We start from the raw sequence: 23,439 nt of genomic DNA, 5'->3' as shown, positions 1-23,439 counted from the left end.
TGAGGGCATGATGATTCTTCCCCCTAAAATTGTGCATTTTTCCACCCAACCTAGCCAGGAATGTATGGACACATACAGTTATCCTAGGGGAAAGGGCTTTTGGATGCCACAGCTCTCCTGTTTGTATAGACTAATGACCAAATTATGACTGCTGACATATTTCACAGCATGGAAGCTGTAGCAATTTACAGAAACAAAAAACCTTCACATTTCTTATGCAAGCCCAGAACTTTCTGGCACAGTCTAAGCAATCAAACATAGTAGGTAAGAGGTGCTGAGAGGCACATTAATTCTTCTGCTCGTAGGGGAGTTTTAAGTCTCATCCGCAACTAACTAGAAGACTCTAAAATAGTTACTCCTAAGACAGTGCTGCCTGAAAAATAAACTGTTTTTTTCTTCCATCTAGGTGCCCGAATGTGTAGTATGGATTCAGAAACTGTAGGCAAGTGCATCAGTTCTTGTAAGAATCTGAAGTCTGACACCATCTGACACCACTGTGCATTAACAAATGGTAGCATAAAAGAACCTTACTGTTTGGTAAGGTTCCCTCAAAATTAGATTCAAACACAGACTGAAATCCCCCTATTATAATTAAAGAAATAGTCAGAAAAGTTATTCTTCTGAGACACTAAAATAGGAGTCTAGATATAATGTCTGTTCTCTCAGCTTCATCTTCCTTGGAATTCCACATCTCTGAGATTTTTTGGCAGCTGCTTTAAACAGCAACCAACAAAAATGTATCATCTGCAATGCAAATGTCGTTATTACAATAGCAATCTTTTTTCTCCTTCTTCTTAAAGCAGAGAATAAAACACTATGTCAGACTGTTTAGAAAGTAGGGAGAGTCTTACCCAAGTTCGAGAGCAGGCACAAACTTCACCTAACTCCTGGTATTCAATCTCTGTAATCTCAGGGCATAAATCTCCTGTCAGAATGACAGTTTTTAATTCTTTCCAATCGAGAACTACAAACAACAATGGTTAAACTGCATTCCTGGGACAGCTGGGACTGTTTGGGAAGTACATTTCCAGAGAAATTAGACTAGCAACATCCAATAACACAGGAGAGTCCTGCTAACGCTCACTTTACTGATCTAAGTGCTCTGCAATATGAGACCTTGGAGAAAAAAGCTTGGCGTTCAAGTCTGGGTCTCCTCCCCTCCTTCCCACCAGCTTTTCCTACATATTTATTAAATTTGACTTGCCAAACAGAAAGAAAGGAAAAAAAGTCTGGACTTGCACATTTTTGTTCTATGTAAGCATTGTTGTGGATGGAAGACTGAAAGACATTTAAAAGCTCTGAATTTTCTTGCTTAATTTTTGTACTGGAACTACTTTTATCCTCATCTTTTATAATACTAGTTCAGTTCTGGAATAGCCTCAAATAATTTGTTCACAAATATGTGTTGAACTGGTAAAACCACTTTCACTTTAAGCCTATGTAGCTAAACATGTCCAAAAGGCTGAGAAAACACTGGTTTAAAATATTGAAACATGCTGGCCAAGCTCAAGACACTGCAAATTCCCTTTATGAGCAAACTGAATGAAAGACATGCCTGTAAGTACACTGTGATTTCATTCAAGCTGAAATGATGACAATTATGCTTATTAAACAACACCTAACATGTGATGGTTTATGTGCACAGCTGGTTTACACCAAGGAAAGAGCTGGGCAACTCCCCCTAAGACTCCTCTTATGGAAATAACACTCAAGACTTCTCACAACTGATGAAACAACAAAACTCATATGAATGAAACTGAACTCTGAAGAGTGGAAGCTATGTAATCACTCATCTTCTTCAATATTGTGTAATAATGATTCCTGTCCTAAATATCCCTCATTCTCTCTGAGATCAGATAGGGATGTGTATGTGATGCCCCATTTGTTACTCAAAGCTACTGATTTATATAAATAATATTAAGAAGTGTTACTGTAGCTATAAATGTTCTAGACCATTGGAAATCTGAAGAAGAATGTGTGCTCAAGAGATGATTGGTTTTTTCCCAGCTGTAGCAATTGGTCAAATAAAATATATTGTCCTTCCTCAAAAATATGTCTGGTCTTCACTGCAAGGTAAGACCATGGTGGTTTTCCTTACAGACAGACTTTGTTGAGAGTTGTTGCTCTCAGGTTACTCCATGTGTAACAGATATTTACCATGAAAATGATGTATGACAGCCAGATCATAAAACTCCTCCAAAATGGCAAGAGAATAAGGAAAACTGCAGGTTCAGCAAACACATCTGTACACACACACTCACGGAACACAGCATTGTAGGGGCTTTCTTGATATGTAAAATTCACAGATCACTATTCTACACATTTATCTCTTCATGGACACACTCAGCAACAGAAACCCATGGGGCAGCAGCTATGCTGGTTCCCTCTTGCACATATTTCCCAGCCAGGCAGTAAGAGCAAATAAAGATGAGCAACCATCCCTCCTCTTCCTCTTGCCCTCCCCAGCACCAAAGTGTGATTCTCAAAGCCTACCAAGGGTAATATAAAGAGTGACACTGGAAATAATAACCAACAGCAAAAAAGAAGAGCGGCAATGCCACGAATGAAGGGCAGCATCTGTGCCTGGGAGGTGGTGCCTGCCAGGTCTCAGCACTCTAGGTATACAATTCCCACTTCCTCACTTTCCATCCCCAAGAACACAGCAGAAAAATCTGAGAGGGAGAGAGAGAGTGAGCGAGTGAGTGAGAGAGAGTTACGAGAGCCTGTGGCTGTATTGAATTTTACAAGTCTCCTTCTGTGCTGGGAGCCCCCACACCATGCAGGCAGCTGCTACCATGGGCACTGGAACAGATGAAGGGGGAGAGCAGGGAGCAGCCTTCCAGAGCCTGGGGAAAGCACACAAGAAGCCCTCCACCCCAAGAAACATACCCTGCCACCACCCCATTAGCAGGTGCCTGAAAAACCTGCTCACTCAGCAAATCTGATGGCAGCCTAGAAATTAAATTTGACTCCTCACCACTCATTTAGAAGGCATTTCATGCAAGGAAAAGGGAACCATCTAGACTATTGGTGGCTGACATTTTTCTTGGCATCAAAAATGGTTTACAGAACATCTACCCCCACCTGGCCTCTTCTTATTATACCTGTGCCACCTCCTCAACTGGCAGTGTAATTTTTTTTTGTGGGGCCATGTGGTGAATCAGATCAGGGAACTGATTCAGATTAAAATCCCAGACTAAGGAAATTAAAGTCCCTTAATAAATACTGTAACTGTAATGTAATGTTACAAGCTCTCAAGAAAAGATTTGGAAAATTTCTATGCACTCTTTTTCTTACTGAATGTGTAGTGGAATATATCACCTTATGTTATTAAACAAAACATTAAATGAAGTATGTTTCCAATCTCATGTAGGAGCTGCACATTTTATATTGTGTCCTGATGATGCCTAAGCACACAACTCCTAAATGCTTTCCCTCCCCTCCCTACCAAGACAGCTGATTTGTTTTGCAGAAATATTTGCATAAAAGCATACACTGTCACCAAAGATCTGGATGGGGCAATTGCAACATATTGGGAAGGAAGGAGAAGCCATGGCAGAAGGATAAGCTCTAAGAAAGGCTGTGAAGTGCAGCAGCAGCAGAGCAGAAGAGAGGAACCCAGATGTGCTGGGGCTGGAGAAAGGTGAGTGGTGAGAGGTAAGCTAGCAGATGGACACAAGCTGAGGAAGCAATGGGGGAAGGGAGATATGGAAGGGATTACTGACATGAAATGGTAACAAATATAGTGAAGTGTACAGGACATTGCAGCTAAGGCTGGCTCAATGCAAGGCATCCATCTGACAGTGCAGTCAAACCTGCTGCCCTGGTCCAGACAGGTGCCACTCACCTTTTCCAGCTTAACAATTGTCACAGCTGAGAGCAGAAAAGCCATGGCCAAAGTCAGGCACCAACCTGGAGGGAACTTCCCAGCCCTCTCCCCCTCCTCCAAAACACATGGGGAAAGGCCAAATCACCAAAGCTGGACCTCAGAGTGAGACTTTGAAAGTCTAAAAAATTTCCATGTTGGACTAAGGGATTGCAAACCACACAGAAAGTTCAGACAGCCGACACAAACCCAGGTATCCCCTCCTCACCAGTACAAGAGCTCCTAGGATCAGATACTACTGCATGTAGTAAATTTTGAGAAAATCATTAATGATGAGTTATTTTTTTTTAAATCGCTCATCAAGGTTACAACGAGCTATGAATTATTACAGAAAGGGAGGACAGTCAGCTCTTTAAAAAAATTCTATTTGAAGTATGTTTGGCAACTGCTTCCATCAGTATCTTCAGTTTCATTATTGAAATTCTCTCTTGAGTATTTTGTCTTCTCTCCTATTGTGAGAGCAACACAAAAGAAAGCCTAAATATATAGGAAAAAATGATTACCACAACTACACACTAAGTGTGGTCTAATGCATATGAAAGAATGACAAATGTATTTCATGCCCTCTTTTACAATAATTTGGTGCTTATACAACAATAAGTACAAAGTAAAATATAGGGGGTTTAAGTCATGGTGATGCTTTTAGCAATTTTCTAGGAAAGATATCACCCTTTGCATGTGCAAAATTCAGGCTCACTACTAACAGTGGGCAGAATTGATGCTTTTGCAGCCTCTACACACAGATGTGTTGACCTCAGCAGCAAGTGCCTGATTAATAGAATAAACTATACTCTTTTTCAGCCATTTTATTTGACTAATGAGGTTATTACTTTTTTTTTCTTTTTGACAAATGTGTAGTTCTCTCTCCTAAATTACAGTTATGTTTTGTTTCTCATTAAATTACATTAACTTTTGTCTTGGATTAGCTAAACATGTTAAAAAAACCCTCTGAATTTGGATCTGAAGAGTGGAATCAGAAGTATGGAAAGTGCATGTGCTTTGCCAAAAATACTATTTCATTACTCTTCAGAATTAGCTGGCAGTGCTTCTGCAGTATTTACTGAAGTACAAACCAAATGTTTTCATCTGGACGGGATTCAAACCCTGGTATGTTACAACCACAACAAAAATCATCTCAGTCCAAAAGCCTTCTCTGTAATTTGGGCTGTGGTTTCTGCAAAATTGGAGGATTCTTCTCCATGAATTATTTACACCAACTCCCCCTCTAGCTCCTCTTTTTTTTTTTTTTTTTTGCCTTCTAACAATTAAACACAACCCAGATGTGCTTTGGAAAAATCTTAAAACAATTTAAAACACTAGAATGATTTACACACAGGGCAGGTCAAGGTATGTGGGACTTCAGCCTGCCCCAAAAAAGCACACGGCTTGCCAAGCCCCACAGTGAGCCACGTCCAGAGCTTTGGCTTCTCCTCTGACACACAGCCCCATTTTGTGGCTGTAAGCAGGTGGAAAAACCTTGCCTCTCAAATGCTTCTGATGTGCTGGCATCTCAATGCTTAACTTTTAGGGCCTGCTTCTCATTTATTATATGCCCCACTTATTTTGTTTTGGCAGGACAATGCCAAATCCCTGAAGTGCAAATATATGTAATTTATGCCTGCACCTTATGGCTGTTTTACCAAGCCAGGCTAAAGGAGCACAAACTGCATAAATTCTATAGGAAAGAGCAACTGTACTTCACTTGTCTGAGTCCACCTGCAGGAATGGTCTCAGAGGGAGCTCCCCAATGCCTGAGCAAGAGGGAGGAAAAGGCCATCTCAAATACAGAAATAAAACTGGGCTCCAACTCCTCTCTCTGCTGGCATTGCTCCAATCACAATGTGCCTGGTGTTACATTGAATTTATGGACTAGTGTAGCAACATAACTCTCATTTTCTTCTCAGTCTGTTCTTCAAATTAGTAGAGCTTAAACATAAAAGCTTGAAGAAAATTTTTCCTTTTCTAGAGAAATGGAGCAAGGGTGGGGAAATGCATGAGTCTGCAGGAAAAAAACAGAAGGTCTACTTTCCAAACTTAGCAAAACACTCCAGAGCAACAGAGTGCCCAAAATTAAAAAAAAAAAAAAAAAAAAAAAAAAAAAAAAAAAAAAAAAAACCAAAAAAAAACCAAAAAAAAACCCCCAAAAAAACCAACAAAAAAAACCCCAACGGAGTTCTTCTTACATTTACAATTCTTATCTGACATTCTCAAAGCAATTTAACTCCACCAGCCTGACTGGATTTTACAGTGAACCTCAAAACCAACGCTTTCCATGTGCACTTCACCTTTATGTTCCCTCCCACCAAGAACAAAACTAGTATGGAAGTTTCAAACCACCATGATGACATTCCCAACAAGCTACCAGGCTGTGTTTCATATCCAAGAGATCCAGCTAGGTTTATCCCTAGCATAAAATCAGCCATTTGGATAACACTGAAGCTACAGTATATTCACGGGTTAGAGAAGCAGGCTCAGAGGTTTTTGGCTGGGATGAAGGGCAGGAATTGCCTTTGCCAGAATACTTTACATTGCCCCCTGGGCAGTGAGGCTTTGAATTGCTGCTGCCATCACAGCACTCAGATTCTATGCCAGTAGCTCATCCATAACCAACACCCAGCTATGCTGACACCTATATAAAGAGTTAAATATTTACCCTCATTTTACAAAATACTAAGCAGCTTGCTGAGGGACTAGGACTGAATCTGTGGCAAATACAAAAGCAAAACCTCAAGATTAGTCTCCCATTTCAATCAGTTAACTGCATCCTGTGGCTTTTTGCAGGGGTAGATATTGGAATCATTAACATCAGCAAGGGCCCAAAACCTGGAAAAGCAAGAAAAAGCTTTCCTCCAGCTGTAGTACTACCCACAGATTACTCTATCTTACTTCAGCACCTCTTCCAATCTCTTAAATCTCCCAGTAGGCAACATGAAATTGTACCTTCCACTGGATGTCTGGAGCTTTGGCACTCCAGCAGCACTCTGTTCCCCTGGGAAGGAATAATCCATGGTGGTGGTCACCAGGGTCTCTTCTCTCTCTGTTCTTCACACAAGTGTTGTTCACTCTGAGACTGTGTAACCACTTGTCTCTGCCAATACTGATTAAATTACTCTTGTCCTAAACCACCATAAGAGTTGCTTAGTAGCTCATATTCCATAGATGGCCTAAATGGTTGCATGTATGAGAAACAGCTTATATTCTACACTTTAATGTTACTCCTAACTTTAAAACAGAACTTAAAAATTTTGAGGTTACAATTACTAAATGCAAACTTGTTTTTATTAAATGGTTTGTGCATTTAAAATTCAACCTAAAGTTTATTCTTGAATTTTCAATCCATCCTAAAATTTTAGTTTCAAATACTAAATGATATAATAAAATAAATATTTTTTTTCTTCCAGTATTTGAAACAAATCATTGTATGTCTACATGTTTTAATATTATTTTGGAATTATAAAAATGAACCCAGACTGCAAAGAAGCTCATCCTTTTGGGCAGTGTCAGCATTTCACTGCTTTGCTTCCAGCCCAATCAAGTTGCAGTGCTATTCAATCTGCCTACTCTGATGTGGTGATCGAGTGTCCATGGTGCCAATGGCTGGTGCTTCAAGAGTGACCCGTGCAAGGCAGCAGCTCCCCAAGGACAGCAGCACACACTGACTACAGAGCCTGCTGACACCAAACTAACAGGCACACACACCTTTTGCCTTGCTGAAGAGATAGGCAAATTAACAGCTGTTTTGTAACATGCCCAAGATTAGGAACTCCCAAGTTTCGGTTCTGGGGGCTCTCCCATTGTAATCGGAAATCTCCGCAGGTATGAACTGACACAGTCAATTTCTCCAAAAAAGAAGACTTGGATCAAAGGCCCCTGACCCTTTTTACCACCCAAATACAGGTGCTTCAAAGAATAAAAAGCCTGTTTAAGAGCACACTGCACTAAAAGTTAGAAGTTACTGAACTTAAGACAAACATGCACATTTTTAAACAAACATTTCACATAGTGAAATTTTCTGCTTTGATTTTGGCCAATTGTAATAAATCATCAAAATATTAAGTCAGCACAGCATTTAAAGAAAAAGAACAATCACACATTTTGCAGAATAGAAGAGCCTGAAAACTCAATTTGTGAGATCTCAATTAAACCATTTTTATTTAGGAATCCCTGAAATTCTCTAGCATGTAACTCCCAGAGGCTCAGCTTAATTAGAAAATTGATCATGGGAAAACTTCTTAAAATGTACTCTCCTAATCCCAGCCTCCCTGTTATCACCTTTTGCCAAAGATCTATTGCTCACAGGGAGTTGTTTTTCCTTCCTCCTTTAGTCAGATATTTGACTCACAATATTTTAACCTGTAAATAATTACAGAGAGCAGAGGTAACTTGAATGCACTGTAACAGAAGCTATTAAGAAAAATATGATCAAAAGCAGAAAATACAGTAAAAGTGAGAGCTGCTGTACAACTACACGGAGATGACACACTTGTATCTACATGCTGCTGAAAGACACTAATTATGCCTCTGGCAAAGGGCATACAGGCTCCTTCAAAGAAGCTATTTAAAGATAAGAACACTGCAGACAAACACTTCAGAGATATCTGTACTATTCCCCTCCTTGTGCTGAAAATTCTAGGTCACAATTTAATAAAAGTTTTAAAAATCACCAATCTTTTTAAAAGGAGGATTTTAAAATAATAGAAAGCAGAGGAGCCTTGCCAAGTTTGGTCAGTCTAGGAATGTATTCCAGGTCTCAGATATTCATCAACTGTTACAGCTTTTTCATTGTGCTCCACTTACCTTTTAAGAAGTAATTAGTACACTGTATTATCAAATCAAGAGTTTGAAAAACAAACTAATTAAAATACATCTAAAGCCTTTGTGTTCGGGATAATGAAACCAAGCAGGTCATCTTGGTTAAATTATTTCCCTTTGAAATTACAGGGTGCTAATGGAGTGGGGGGGAGTTAAAATTATTTGAATCATTAGATTTTCTTACACACAGCAGGACAGGTAAACGGAACTTGTTCTCCTAACTATGGGATCTTATGTCAAGGGACTTTCTTCCACACTGTAGCATTGTGTGTGACAGAATTCAGCTGCTCCCACTCAAAATAAACCCCACAAGAACAATGAAGAGTGAGCCATATTGATGACAGGATGCTTAAATTTCTCTGTTTAAAAACAGAAAATAAAAGTACACCCTGACATGTGAATTCATGGTGGAATTGAGTCTAAGGTTGGACTTGGTGATCTTGAAGGTGGTTTCCACCCCTAGTGACTCATGATTTTATGATGTGACAAATTTGCACTGTGCTTCTGACACCACTGCTGAGTGTGGTGGGACAAGGGCAGAGAAGACCACTGAGCTGCATTCCCACCAATCCTGGGAAAGACTGCTTTCTCCAAAAAAGGCTTTGATCATGAATCTAGGGATTATATCACCAGATCATTTTGAGGGACAGTTTAAAAAAAAAAAAAAAAAAAAAAAAAAAGTTAAAGAAACATAGGGATTTACTGTCCTGGATTTTATCACTACTATACTTAAGATTTTTGAATTGCTGATCTTCAACCCTGTCAGTGTGCTCTTATTTCCATGCAATTGCATGTTGCATTTCATGGTGAAAGTAGAAAGAGCCAAGGTGAGCACATACAGCTGGACAGAAGTCAGAACAACCACTTGGTCCCACCATGCAAACAATTCTGAAACCCTCAACACTGCAAGAAAAATAAAAGCATGGAGGTTCCAAATCAAAATAACTCCTTCCAAAAAATCCCAAGTCTTCCTTCCCTATGCAGGATCTTAATATGCTGCTGGCTCTTCCCTCTCCAGGCTCACTAGGCAGCACCAGAAGAGCAGCACCAAACCAAGCCTGCCAGTGCCCTGGAGAGTCACTTGTGGGACCTTTCTGGAGCTGGATGTACCAGCACGCTCTACATGAACTCCCTACCAGCATATAAACAACCAGCTTCCATCTCCTGGTTTTGAAATGGACACATCAAGAGACAACCACCTGGAGCTAAACATTCCCAGAGGCCAAATGGACACAACCTCAGGCAGCCAGGACCTCTTGAAGGACACAGCAGTGCAGGCACAGAAGCCAGAACCACACTAATAAAGGTCTGAACAACCCACTCCTCCCTCCAAGCCACAGCACTCTCCTGCTCATCCACAGAGAAGCATCCAAGCAGCAGGTGTCCAAGAAGATTCTCCTGCCTCTCTTGAACTGGCTCTTTTCATGTCTTATACAGGGGTGATGCAGTAATAAGCTTGTGGGGGTGCTGAAACACAAAGCTGACAGCTTTCCCTTTCACAGTTTTTCTTCAGACTGTTTAAGCAGACCAAGAACATGCCATGTGTGGCACTCAGAGCAGACTCTCCCTCGTGGTTTTTAACATAATTGTAATTGTGATCTTGCCGTCTGAATGCATGTGTTGTCAGAAATGTTCGAGTACTCCTGCATACTGAAGAAATTAGGAATGAATTGCAAGTTCTTAATTGACAGTACAAAACATCAATTATGCCACAGATGAATAACAAAGGAGAAAATTACAGGTGCAAGAGCTAAACATCCATTGATTTAAATAAAAAATTAAAAAAAAATAAAAAAGCCCAACAACACGAAGCACTGCAATAGGACTACAGCACCCATGCTTCCCAGTTGCATTGTTAAACCAGAACACAGAGAGAATGCTAAGAGAGTAGGAAATAAAAGTGGAGATAAGTGACACCCCCACACAGGTTGCCTTTCTGTAAGTGCAAGTGCCTTCAAAGCTATAAATAGCACATGCTTAGTTAGCAAGCAGTGGAAACAAGTGTGTGAATGCAGCCATGTGTGCTCACACACAGACACACAGACACACAGAACCCCCATCTGACTCTTCCCACCAACAACTGTGGCAGTTGGCCCAGATCACAGCAGTGACACGCTGCCAACAGACTGATCAACCTCATGGCACACTAAATTAGAAATACATTTCCACAGATTACATTTCAGAGGACCATTATGCCACTTTAAACTCCATTAGATTCTGCTCCTCTCCATCCTTTAAATAAACACAAAAGCTAGCAAATCACCCTCTGCTATCCCCTCCACCCACCCACTTTACCAGAGGTCCCAACGGGACGGAGGCTCCATACTGGATGTGAAATAAGATGGATAAATTAGCAACCAGTCTGAAGGCACCACTAGCCTTACAGAAGAAAAAAAGAAATCAAACCACACTGCATTAAGGTGAGAAAGCCTCAGCAGGAAGCTACAGGTGGTGCTGATCACTGCTGTCCACAGATGCAACAGAGACCTAAGAAAGGGAAACTCAAGCTCTGAAAGATTCAACCCACCGGGTAAGACTTTTTCAGACAAGCTCTACCTGCCTGTAACAAATGCACACCCTTTCAGCAGGTAATGGGACAAAACAACAGCAAGAGGCACCATTCCAGCACAGAGCATGCAGCTATGGCTCACTAATGAGACTGGGGATGCACCTGTCCAGAAACACACAGCAAGAGATAACATGACAATTGGGGGATTAAACGGAAAGACGCTATCTTAAACACATTACTTGGGACACAGGACCATGGAAAGTCTTAAGAAAAATGACCACTCGAGTAAAATCTCCTTCTCTAGCTTAATCTAGACAGTACCTCATGCTCAGGCCCCCCAAGTCTGGCATGCAGGCTTGCACACACACAGCCCATGGATCCCTGACACATCACACAGCTCCAGCCAGGCTCGAGCACCTGTTACTGTGAAGTAATTCAAGTATTTCACTCCACAATTTCAGATGCCTCCTTTGTACTTGGATTGCTGAGAGGAGGAGCTCACCTGTTTTAATTATCACCACAGGAACAATCCAGCTCGAGGCAGACAAGAACAATGGCAACCCCTCCACCCACTGTCAGATGAAAAGCCTCACTCAGATTGAACAATAAAGGACAGTGAGTAGGTAGACAAGGGGAATTTCCAAGCAGATTTTCTCCTCTTGCAGGAACAAGTACTCAGGCAAGTTAAGCACTTCTCCAGTTTATAGTCAGACAAAACAAAGGAGGATAGGGAGGACTTAAGAGAGCTAGACAAAAACCCATTCAGGATAACAGAGAGCCAAGCATAAAAGAAATTTCTTTTTGCACTATTACCAGCCTCATTTTATGATCTTTAGAACCATGAACTCGAATGCTCCTGCTGCAGATACAGTCAAATTGCTGAGAGCTGAGATGCACACAATACCTTCAAGTGCAGCTCCAGTACATTTGTCTGGCTGCTGCTTGGTGTGCAGTGCTACAGCTCCTTCTGTGAATGAGACTGTGCCCCAGCACTGCTGCCAGGTACCTACCTCGAAGACAGAGGAAAGTGAGAAAATCTTCTGTCTTGGGCTTCCTTTTGGAGAGGTCAGAAATCTGAGTGGCAGGAGGGGGTAACAACGGCTCCACTATCTTTATTGGAGTTGTGCTGGGACTGTTTGGCTGGGACTGAGCAAACTTCCTTTGTGCTTGCAGCCTTGGCCTGTGGAAACAAGAGCACAGCACAAACATGTTAGGCAGAACTCGCTGGATGTGTGAAAACATAAAAATTCACTATACAGGACAGAGAGAGAGAGACAGAGAGAGAGAGAGAGATCGAGATCTGAATCCATCTCCCACCAATACCAAATCCCTAACTGGGTCAATAATGAAGACAGTATTGTATTTGTTTTACCCTTTGGTATCTTCTGCTACAATTTGGAAAACCAGAAAGGGAACATCTTGACTGCAAAATCTGTGACTACTGTTTCATATGTTCTGAGTGTCTTCTTGCACATGATACAATTACAGTTTACCATTCACTTATTTGGAAATTAAATCTGTATTTTGCACCATGAAAATGTCTTTTTTTTTTTGTTAAGTGTTAGTGCTCATTGCTTTCTGTTTTTAATTAAATTACAAATTAGGTTTATTTTAGCCCCATTAAGGTTTTAATTTATTCCAATCTGCTAGAATCTTATTTTTATAGAAAAATATATAAATAGATAAGGTATATATATATATTTGTGCCCAGTTCTAAAAAATAAAACCTCTAGCAGAAAATATTTTTGACAGGGAAAACATCAAGTCAAAACCTTTAGATTTTATTTGTTTGGCCACAGCCCAGAAGACAGTAAGCAAGGAGGTCAGCAGTGGGGTTAAGCAGGATTTGGGAAAAATTTGTAATATTGAAGGACATGTGTGGAATGAATTTGTTCAGTCTTGGTAGTGGGCAATAGACTGACACTGTCTGATTAGTTTTAAAACATGCCAGAATACGGCTGCAGGAAATAAGCGGCTGCAGGTGATTTTGGCACTTGGCTGCAAATTATTTCAAGCCTATCTGAAGGCTCTGATTAACTGCTATGTAGCAATGAATATGATTTTCTTTAATATGTCTAGAACGTAAATTGGCATTAGGGAAAGCATTTTGGGGCAGGACAGACACCCAGAGGGGGTCTCGCTGGGAGCCTGGCTCAGTTCCCCACATAAGAACATGTTAATTTCTCACTTAAGCAACTGGGATTGTAATTATGATCTTTATTACAGCTTCAAAAAGGAGAGAAGCTACAGAAAGAATTTAAAACCTTGTTGAGAAAGGATGCAATTTTATGTCATTTTATTCCCTAATAGCAGAGTATTTACATAATGTCAAAGTGAAACATATTAAATAACACTGAAGGGAAGCCCAGGTCTTGTCACTCCATGGCAGCCTCGACTGTTGTGACATAGGGAAAGCACAGTTATCTTTTGGGAGGGATGTAACACAGAATTGGCAAACCTCTTGTTTTTCACGGGTATTAACCTTAGCTATTTGGGTAACAAGAGCTTTGTTACAACAAACACATCCCCTAATGACAACAGAGAACCAAAGTAACATTCAGCGGTTTTCTCCCTAAACTACGCATAAAATTGCCCTTGTCCTCACTATCCAACCCCCACTGCCCTGAACAACAAAACATACCAGTCATTCCTACTGCTTTTTTCAATCTCCTCCATGGCAAAAATAACCTGGTGTTTACAAATTTTTTTATCATGGTGCTTATAATTTGTGAACTGGAACTAAAAGACTATTTAGCAGATATATTTCCTCATATCTATGAACAATTATCTTTCCAGGATAAAGGTCTTGTATAGATATGCCTGTATCTCCAAAAATTTACTCAGATTGCTTTGCAAAGTCCATCTCTTCAAGCAGACTGAGGACTCCCGTGCAGGATGAATGGTATTTTAATTTCAAGCAACTACATTTCTATCACCAAAACCATACATGCAGCCAGAGAAAAACGCTTTGTGTTGGCTCCTGTTCTGCACAAAACATATGCTCTCTCGGCAAAAAGCAGACTATAAAGGTTAGCGAGCATCCCGGCTTTCTGCACAGCAATTTTTTCCCATTGATGTGCTTCATCAGCCAGGCTGTTAAAAACATAAACCCACCCACTCTATGCATCTCTGTACCTGCTCAAATCTCATGTGATCAGTGATAAGCAAGGAGTACCACCACCCACCATGCCACAAAGTAAAGATTAAGCCTGTTTTATGATTCAAAATTAACCCTTTGCAGCAAGAGAATCAGCCATGCTGGTTTGCAGTATCCCTATTATCAGTCCCCAGAGCACTGAAACAGGATTAGAGAACAACTTGCAAGTTTGGAATAGATGAGAAATGAATTAGGGAACCTAAAGTACTTTTGGTTCTCTTTTTGAAAGTATGCTGTCTGCTACCATTCTTTTCTGGGACAAAAAAGTCCCCATGGGGTACAGGGCCTGGCCTGGCAGCATCACAGGCTCTTCATACCCATGGGGGCCCTTGATTTCAGCAAGGATAGAGAAAATTCCAGGTATTCCTTCCACTGACAACCATGAACTTTTGCTGCTTCTCCCAGGGAGACTGTGGAGACTTGTTGCTATATGGTCAGATGTGCCTGAAATGCTTCTCCTCCCAGAGAGGAAAGACGGCTGTTACTTCCATCTGCTCAATTTGACTTCACCAGTGACACAAAACCAGGCTCCCTTATGAAATATCCATCTTTTATTAAAATCACAAGCAGTTACAGGGTGCAAATATCACTGATTCAATTTATGAACACCAGTAAATGAAAGAACTCTCTTACGACTGCAGCATCCTTTAGGTTTCTGCGAGAGATACTGTTCCCTGCCTGGATACGTGTGTGCTCCATAGGCTTCTACTTCAGTGCCTGAGAGTGCATACAGAGTGAGCTGTGAGAGGGAAATAAACTATTCTGTAGCTACAGCACACAGGGATGAGGAATCACGATGAGGATGCAAAAGACACGTTCTTAAGTAGCCATTGCTTCAGATTTATGTAAACATGACCAGTTTCAAAGGTGGGCCAGCAAAGAAAAAACATTGGCAGCAACTAAAACTATTTCCTTGTGAAGGCATGTTTGCACCTTAATAAACTTGTATGTCCCCATGAAAACCTCTAGCAGCATAAAACCAATTATTTCAGGTATGGTTTCACATTACACTTAATCCAATCTAGGTGTGAAGCTGCTGCCAAAGAAGGATTGTACCCTCCCTCTTCACTACAGTTCCAGTAGAGGAAGCGTATCAGGTCGTACTCACACACCACTTCTGAACAAGGAAAAACAGAAATGATAAAAGTGTTAAGAAAGACACTGTGTGTGTACGGTGCCTATCTAAAATTTATAAAGGAACAGTGTAGCCAGCAGGACCAAGACAGTGACTGTCCTCCTGTACTCAGCACTGGTGGGGCCACACCTCAAATGCTGTGTTCAGTTTTGGGCCCCTCACCATGAGAAATACATTGAGGTGGTGGAGATGGAAATGGAGCTGGTGAAGGGTCAGAAGCACAAGCCCTGTAAGAACTGAGTGAGGGAGCTGGGGGTGTTTAGCCTGGAGAAAAGAAGGCTCAGGGGGAATCCCATTGCTCTCCACAACCACCTGAAGGGAACATGTAGCCAAATGGGGGTCAGTCTCTTCTTCCACAAAAAAAGTGACAGGACCAGAGGCAAAGGTCTCAAGTTTTGCCAGTGGATATTTATATTGGGTATTAGGAAAAGTTTCTTTACAGAAAGGGTTGGAAAGCATTGGAATAGTCTGCCCAGAGAAGTGATTGAGTCACCATCCCTGGAGGCATTTAAAAAGGCACATGGATGTGGCACTTAAGGACACAGGTAGACTTGGCAGTGCTGGGTCAGTGGTTGGAGTCAATGATTTTAAAGGTCTTTTCCAACATAAATGAATCCATGATTGTTTAAATGCCTAACACCACCAACACTTTGCTCTTTGCTTCCTAATGCAAGGATTTCTGCTGGAATGACCTATTTAGAGTGCATTTGGCAACAACAGACAGATTGGCATGAGCAGCAGAAAGAACAAAAAAAATCCTGTTTCCGTCCTCAAAATAAATTGCTCGCTTTGTCCTCATTGAAAGGGTACACACTATGTAAGGCTCATAAATACGCAAACAGAAAAAACTTCGCAAGACGGAAAAGGATGAGGAGAGAACTTAAAATAATCCCACATCTAAACGTCATGCGAACACCCAACATGCAGCCAGAAATATCCAGACCATTTAAAAATAAACAGTAAACCACTTTCTCTCAACAGTAGCGATTATTTTACTTCTACTTCTTTTGAGAGACTTTAAACACATACCTATGACGCAAAGTTCAAAAAAGCCTCAGCCTGAGGAAGTCTCACCTCCTTTGGGTATGCTTCTCTTCTACTGAACTGACTGTTTAGGTCTAAGAAAGTAAATTTCAGCCAGCGACTAAAACACCACAACAAAAATATCCTGATTAAAAAAAGTCAGGCTAGGCTACAAAACATTTCTCTCCCGACACAAAATATACTTTTTGAAGCTTTTTTAGAGTAGAACTCATTTTTAGTAGAACATTTTAAGCAAATTGCATTCTTTGTAATTAAAACACTACAGTTTGTGTTAACTAAAAGTGCTTCAGAACATCTTTTTAAAAAAGCATATCCTAGCACCATTCCTTTAGCTTGTAAAAAAATTCACATTTAGGAAAAAAAGACTTAGTACACAAAGGCGGTCTTTTCTTCACAAAGCAAAGTTCAGGCTAGTAATAGCAGTCTATGTTAAATTTAGTAAACATTAACATTCTAGATAACAGTGCATGTTGTGCTAGCCACAAATCGAGTATTAAACTATCAGTATGTGAGATTTTGTTGTACATGAATACAAAAATCTTACTCTTTTCACTTTATTACTCCATAACTCCTAAGCAAAAACAAAGCATAAATATGATAAAACACACACAAAACCAAATACACACAGATTTGTAATATATTTGAATGCATACTAATCTATTTATAGAAAATTCTGGGTTTGAGTGGCTGTTCTCATGCCTAAGCATCTCAACTAGGAAGAGATTTGCAAAACAATCTTCTGCAAATGTTCTCTAATCTCCAGCAATCTGCAGGTTTCCACCAAGCTTCCTGCTTAGTGTGTGCCACCATATGTCCTTACTGCTTGGTCTCATTACCTTTCACTTACTCCTTAAACTCCACTTTTGCTTTTGTCTTTTCCTGCTTTTCTGTAGCCTGATATAACCTTTTCTTGATAACAGCAGGACAGGAAGCTAGGTTTCCAAACACTATAGGAACCATAGCTGAAGCAGCTGCTTGAGCGGTACAGTTTTGTGACTAATTCCCATTTTCCTTCTCACTGCAATGTGCTTTTCACTGAACAATTAAAGGAAGGCTCTGGCATGGCTAGGCACTCTACCTCACAGATTTTGTCCACGCTAACATCATTATAGCTTCCCCTCTGCTGAATACCTGGGTTATTCACTTCCTTGCTGTGACATTTTGCTGGCATGGTGAAAAACTTATCTCTGAGGTTTGCTTGGCTCTGTGCCCCTGATCTCAATGAGGTCTGAAGTGCACCATCTTTTGGTCTCATTGGAGGTGATAAACCAAGTATGTCAATTGTGTAACTGCACCATACAACGTGGCACTCGCTCTTGGCACACAGCATGTCCGGACAGAAAAATTCACTTGGTGTGTGCAGCTTTGTTCAGTAAGGTAAACTTGAATGTGACAGGCTGCAGAGATGTTCTGCCCTCATTTAAAAATAAAATAAAAAAGTAATTTAGGCTTTAATAGCCAGGTGTCTACTGGAAGTCAGATGATTATCAAGTGTGTAATTTCCACCTCAAATTCTACCATGTTACAGGCACTTCTAGGCAAGCCCAAGATCAGTAGGCAAAACTTGTTGCTGGAGGTATCATTCTGCATGGGACAAAAAAGAAATCTTGTGCCAGCAGGAAGCATGGCTAAGCTACATTTTACCCTTTCAATCCTCAGGTAAGTCTAACAGTGACCTTCTAGAAGACCACCAGTTCATGTGAACAGGGCTCCAAACTTCAACAAGTTTTCTATGACAATAATGCCAAAACATATATGAAACCTATTATATTTTTGCCCAAACTGTGATGGTTAACATTTGGATAATCAAAAATATAAGGTGGGGAACAGATTCCCCTCAGAACACAAGATCTTGTTGGCTGTCCCTGGAGCACACCTGAGTGCACATGTTGGCTCTGGTGGCACTAGGCAGTGTTTCTATTTGTACTCACACATCTCTGCCACCACTGTGTCCCAAGCTACCCTGTCAGGTCAATCAACAGCACCACACCAAGAGCAAGAAAGCCAGCGTGTGAAGGAGTCCTTTGAACTGCATTTCCTCTCCCACATGCCCCAAAGCTACTGGGATAGCATTTTCTGCCCATATCAGTGGAATCTGTCGCCCATTTGATAACACGACTCCATTGCTACTGCCAGCAAATCTGCAGTAGAGGAAATGGAGACGCAGTCAGTATCTGTGTCCCTACACAGGCTTGTGCCAGGAAGGGACTAGAAATTAAGAGACCCGGTTGCTCCCATCCATGCAGATATCAAGCGCAGGTAACTATTGCAAAGCACAGCATCACTCTCAGATATGGGTCCTTCAAAATAATTCACAAGATAATGTAACCTGAGACACAACCTAGACCTGTACTACCAGGTAAGAGCATAATTCTTAACCCTATCATATGATTAAAAAAATCTGGGCTACTTTTCAGTAAATTAAACATTGCAGAAAGGTTGAATGCAACAATTTTCAGAAGCTGTTTTTACTAAGACCTTTATTCACTCAATCTTTTTTACTTTCTGTGGGCCAGTAAATCAAAATTGGGCCTAAATTAACAACACAATTTTATACCAGATTTAAATCTCCAAACGATCCAATTAAAGCACAATATTAAGTCCATTCAGTCCTTGACTGTGAAGCCTAACAGGGCACATTCCTTTAAAAAACACTTCTTGCTCTAAAACTTTAGCCACCATGAATGAATGCACATTTTCCTTTGAGATTTCTTTTTTTTGTGTGTGTGTGTTTTGTTAAATGGGAAACAGTTGGTTTCCGACAACCTCCTCTCCTGTTAACAACAGAAAGGTGTTTGGGAATGGCATTTAATGAACAATAATTGAGCTAACCCATATGCTTCGTGACTACTTCAAAGTACAGGTAGACACAAACTTTTTTTCCTAAAAACTGCTCCAGTTATCATTAATTCTGGAACCGCCTGTTTTTCCTGGCAGTGCTCACTGACTTCAAGAAGGTACTTGCAGTCTTCAAACCCTCCTCGTGTCATGCAATTTAGCAGAGACACTTATACCTACTAAGGGAAACAGCTGGCTGTTCCAACAGCACAAAAGATGGCACTGGGCAAAGTGGGAGTCCTTAAAAGCTGCTGGGCACAGTTATCATCCCCCACCACTTCAACTGTGTTAGGAGGAACTGGACAACTCCAGCCACCAAAAATGAGCCTTGTACATACTCCACATTGCCTATATAAGCAGTCACAATGGCATAGGTATGGACACCTTGCCTGCTAGGCTGAGGCCCATACTGGACCGTTTATAGAAGAAGCTGTAGAAAACTAACATTGTGTTCAGGTTTCACCTGTGGATCCAGTAAGTGCAGGTGTTTCAGTGGTCTAGATAACCTTGAGAGGGCTAAAGCACACTGGCCACTCAATGCCCTGGGGTTTTGCCCTGAAACATCCACAGTGCTCAGGGAATTTTGACACTATTTTAAGTAGCAGTAGGATTTCCCAGTGTGAACTTGAGTGCCCTTCATGGACTTCAGGATACAGGGAAGCAAAGAGAAACAAGAAATTATCCAAAAAACCAAAAGCATAATTAGTCAAAGTTGCAGGAGAATGGGTCCCCTGACACCTTACTGCTGCAATTGGTTTTAACTGCACTTGATGCAAGAACAGTCCATGCTTATTGCACACAATTTCCATCACTGCAGCACTGCAGGCAGGGTCACAACCTCTTATCGTGCATAAACCAAAACTTAACTTTGACTTACCAAGGTGCAACTCCAGCACGGCACAATTACAAAACCACACATGCACCTTCAAATATCTCAACAATGGCATACTTCAAGCTCAGACTCTAGCAGCTGGATAAAGGCTGATTTAGATTGAAATACATTAATGACCATCAAATACTCAAACCCTTCTACCTGTCCCATGTGCCAGTCGCTGTGGCAGGTACAGGAGGCTTTATTAGCTGCTGTCCAGAGAGAAGCAGCAGTGGGAGTGTGATCAAATGAGGACATGGCAGCTAAATAAAGCTCCCAAGAAGCACTTTTCTTACAGCCTTCAGATCACACTTTAGCAACTGTCCTACAGACTTCTCCATAAATCCAGGGCGAAAGCCTTATTCCTCTATAAGTAAGTGTGGGATCTGGACAAAGAGAAAGAAAATTACTCTTTTAAATCTACTTTCTCCAAGGTTATAACACCTGAGATTGGACAAAAAGTTTTCCTCTCCATACAGACATGTGGTGAGCTGTACATGGCAATAGATGGCAGAAGAGATCCTTCTGAATACTGGAGACAGGTGGTGCCACCCTTCCTTTGTCCTGCAACAGTTCTTAAAAATTCCCATTCTGGAGTAGCTTCATTTCTAGTCTAAGAACATAAGCACTGGTACTTCAACCTTTGACTGCTCCAAGTTGTACTCCAGCTGTGTCTACACTGTACCATATTGCACATTGCATAAAGCCTTCAAATTCATCAGTCTACATGGAAATCAATCTAACAACAATGCTGCAGACTGTGAGTCCTACAAGTGCTCCTCCTAAAGTCCTGGTTATTGCTGACACCCTCAACACCACAGCCAACAGCATTCGGCTGAGCCAGCTCAGATATGCCCGCAGAAGCTACAAAGGTGCACAGTAATGCAAAACCAGCCTCATTCAGAAGGAACAGGAATGTATTTCAGAAGTCCATTTTGGAAGGGGCTGTGTCCTGGATACATGTTTTTCCCTGCTGCTCCTAGGGCTATGCATGCTGCAGAGATTGCACCCCAGCTTATGATACTTTGACTCTTTGGGACTAAGCTGTGGTGGGAGTCACTGCACTCGTGTGAAGCAGTACCGAGCACCAGCTGATGAGCACTGACTTCAGCAGTACCATAAAAGCTACAATAACTTCTGACTCCTCCCCACGCTCCCACCTGTGCACAGCTTACTTCAGCTCCTGCACCCATGTTCTGGAGGCATTCCTCTTCTGCAGCATTCTCATCTCAGGCTGCTACTTGGTTCTCGTCACCAGAGTGCTCTGCAAGCTGCCTACCAAGCACAGCTGAGCACAGCTACCTACAAAAGTACTTGGCAAATGGAGACTAGGGTTTCCAGTTCCTGCATCCAGAAATGAGGGCTGCCCCTCTATTCTAGCAGTGTGACCCAAGATTCCAATACTTTTCAGCTCGAGCCAAAACCACCACGCCATACCAGAAAGCAAGAAGAACATCACTAAGGAGTAAAGGTCTGCCATTTTATGCTGTGCTGGCTGCAGAGAAGAGCATCACCACATGCTAGAAAGTTACAATGCAAAACCACAGCAGCAAAAAAATAAAGAATTAAGGAACTCATTTACATTTGCTTGGTTTTTAATAATCACTACCAGATGTCTGAGCGTGTACTATGTCTACAAACTTCTTTTCAAGAAGAAAACCACAAGAACAAAGTTATTTTTTCACATTAAACCCTGTCCCTCGTGCTGGAAGTAAACAAGGTTGAACTCCATGCTAATAGACACCTTCCTCACTGGAAGGAGGATGAATTTCTAGTTCACTTGCATGATCTGGCAAGGAACCTGTCAAGGTCCTGCTGCCAGCACTCGCTGAAGGTGGAAGAATGAAGCAACCTCAGAAGTCTTCTGACATTGAGGTGAAACCAGTATGGGAAAGCCCAGGGGCACAAAATGGTCTCCCCTTCCACTTCAATTCTCTGCAACACCATGCTGCTGTCTGCATGGAATTGTGGGCAACTTAGTTAAAGTTGTTATTGTTTATTACCAATGCAGGTGTGGTAAAAACCAAATGGATTGGATTCTTTTCAAAAGTGTTTTTGACCCCTACAAAAAGATTTCCCACCCTATGGAAGACAGCCTGTACAATGTTAAAACTGTTCATTTTGAGAAAACTTGAGCACTGCCCCCTATTTAATGACAGAGAAGTCAAAATTACTTCTAGCACAACACATTGTGCAGATTCAATATTATTCTAGTATTATTTTCAGACATCTGAGGGACATCTGCAAAACCTGTTCACTTCCCAGTTCCCAAGCAGGAGGCATTAAACAAAACCAGCACGGTTCAGATGACACAGCTTCCCACTTCCTTGCTCATGAGATGCCTAAGCACTACCCAAACCCCTGGTCTCTGATCAATTCAGAGCTGCTCTTTGTTCCCTATGATAAACCAAATAATACCAAACATAGCAGCAGCTCCCTCCCTAGTAATTCGACCAGCTGCTAAAACTCAAGAGGATGCAAGATCAAAGCCATAAGACTGAAGGAAAATTCTTTTTTCACTTTGAGCAGCCTTTTCTCTGCAATTGTGCTTTAAAAAAAATTGTTTTACAGACCATTTCATTCTTGTTTTCCAATCTCAGAAAAACACGCGTACCTCAACTTCAGCAATCGTTCACCTTTGCCCTAAAAGCAACTTGCACTAGCCAGAAAGCCACAGATTACTTCTGGCAGAAATGTCAGAAATAACAGTGTATGGATCATTCTAGCCATCATCTGAATGGCTGAGAAACTTCCTGTTCAATTAAGCCCTGCATTAATCCCTAACATTTGAATAAAATTTTCCATCTACTGGCAGGAAGTGATAAAAGTCAGTAGGTTGTGGGCATTTTAACCTCTTGCAGAGGTTGCAGCTTGCAATTTAACCACACCTGAAACCATGTATCTGCACACAGGGAAAGCCTTTAGAAGGCTCCTCTACCATCTGGCTATTACTAGGAACTCAACATTTCTCTTGTAAAAACTACAACGCTTCTACACACAGCAAGGAGAAAAAAAAAAAGACGCAAGACATCCTATATCTACTGCACAGACTTTATTCTGATAAGCAGCAACGGGATCACTTTTGCATAGAACACCCATCAGTCACATTCACTGTCTTGCCAAAAAGGATTACTAAACAGAATCATGCAAGAGAGCTATAGGGAAAGAAAATAAAATAAAAATCAGT

The 23,439-nt window shown here is 41.2% G+C and overlaps 1 protein-coding gene across 1 annotated transcript in view; it reads right to left on the bottom strand.

Moving 5' to 3' along the window:
• The window catches only part of JARID2 (jumonji and AT-rich interaction domain containing 2), a 211,408-nt gene that overhangs the window by 48,242 nt on the left and 139,727 nt on the right, over positions 1-23,439 (bottom strand). The window contains exon 4 of the mRNA XM_058035531.1: positions 12,218-12,387. Within this exon, the coding sequence (XP_057891514.1) occupies positions 12,218-12,387 (170 nt within the window). The remainder of the gene's footprint in view (positions 1-12,217; positions 12,388-23,439) is intronic.

This window comes from Melospiza georgiana, chromosome 1, assembly GCF_028018845.1.
Source record: "Melospiza georgiana isolate bMelGeo1 chromosome 1, bMelGeo1.pri, whole genome shotgun sequence".
Taxonomy (NCBI): Eukaryota; Metazoa; Chordata; class Aves; order Passeriformes; family Passerellidae; genus Melospiza; species Melospiza georgiana.
The sequence above is the reverse complement of the archived record's forward strand: the minus strand, read 5'-3'. Positions and strand labels throughout refer to the sequence as shown.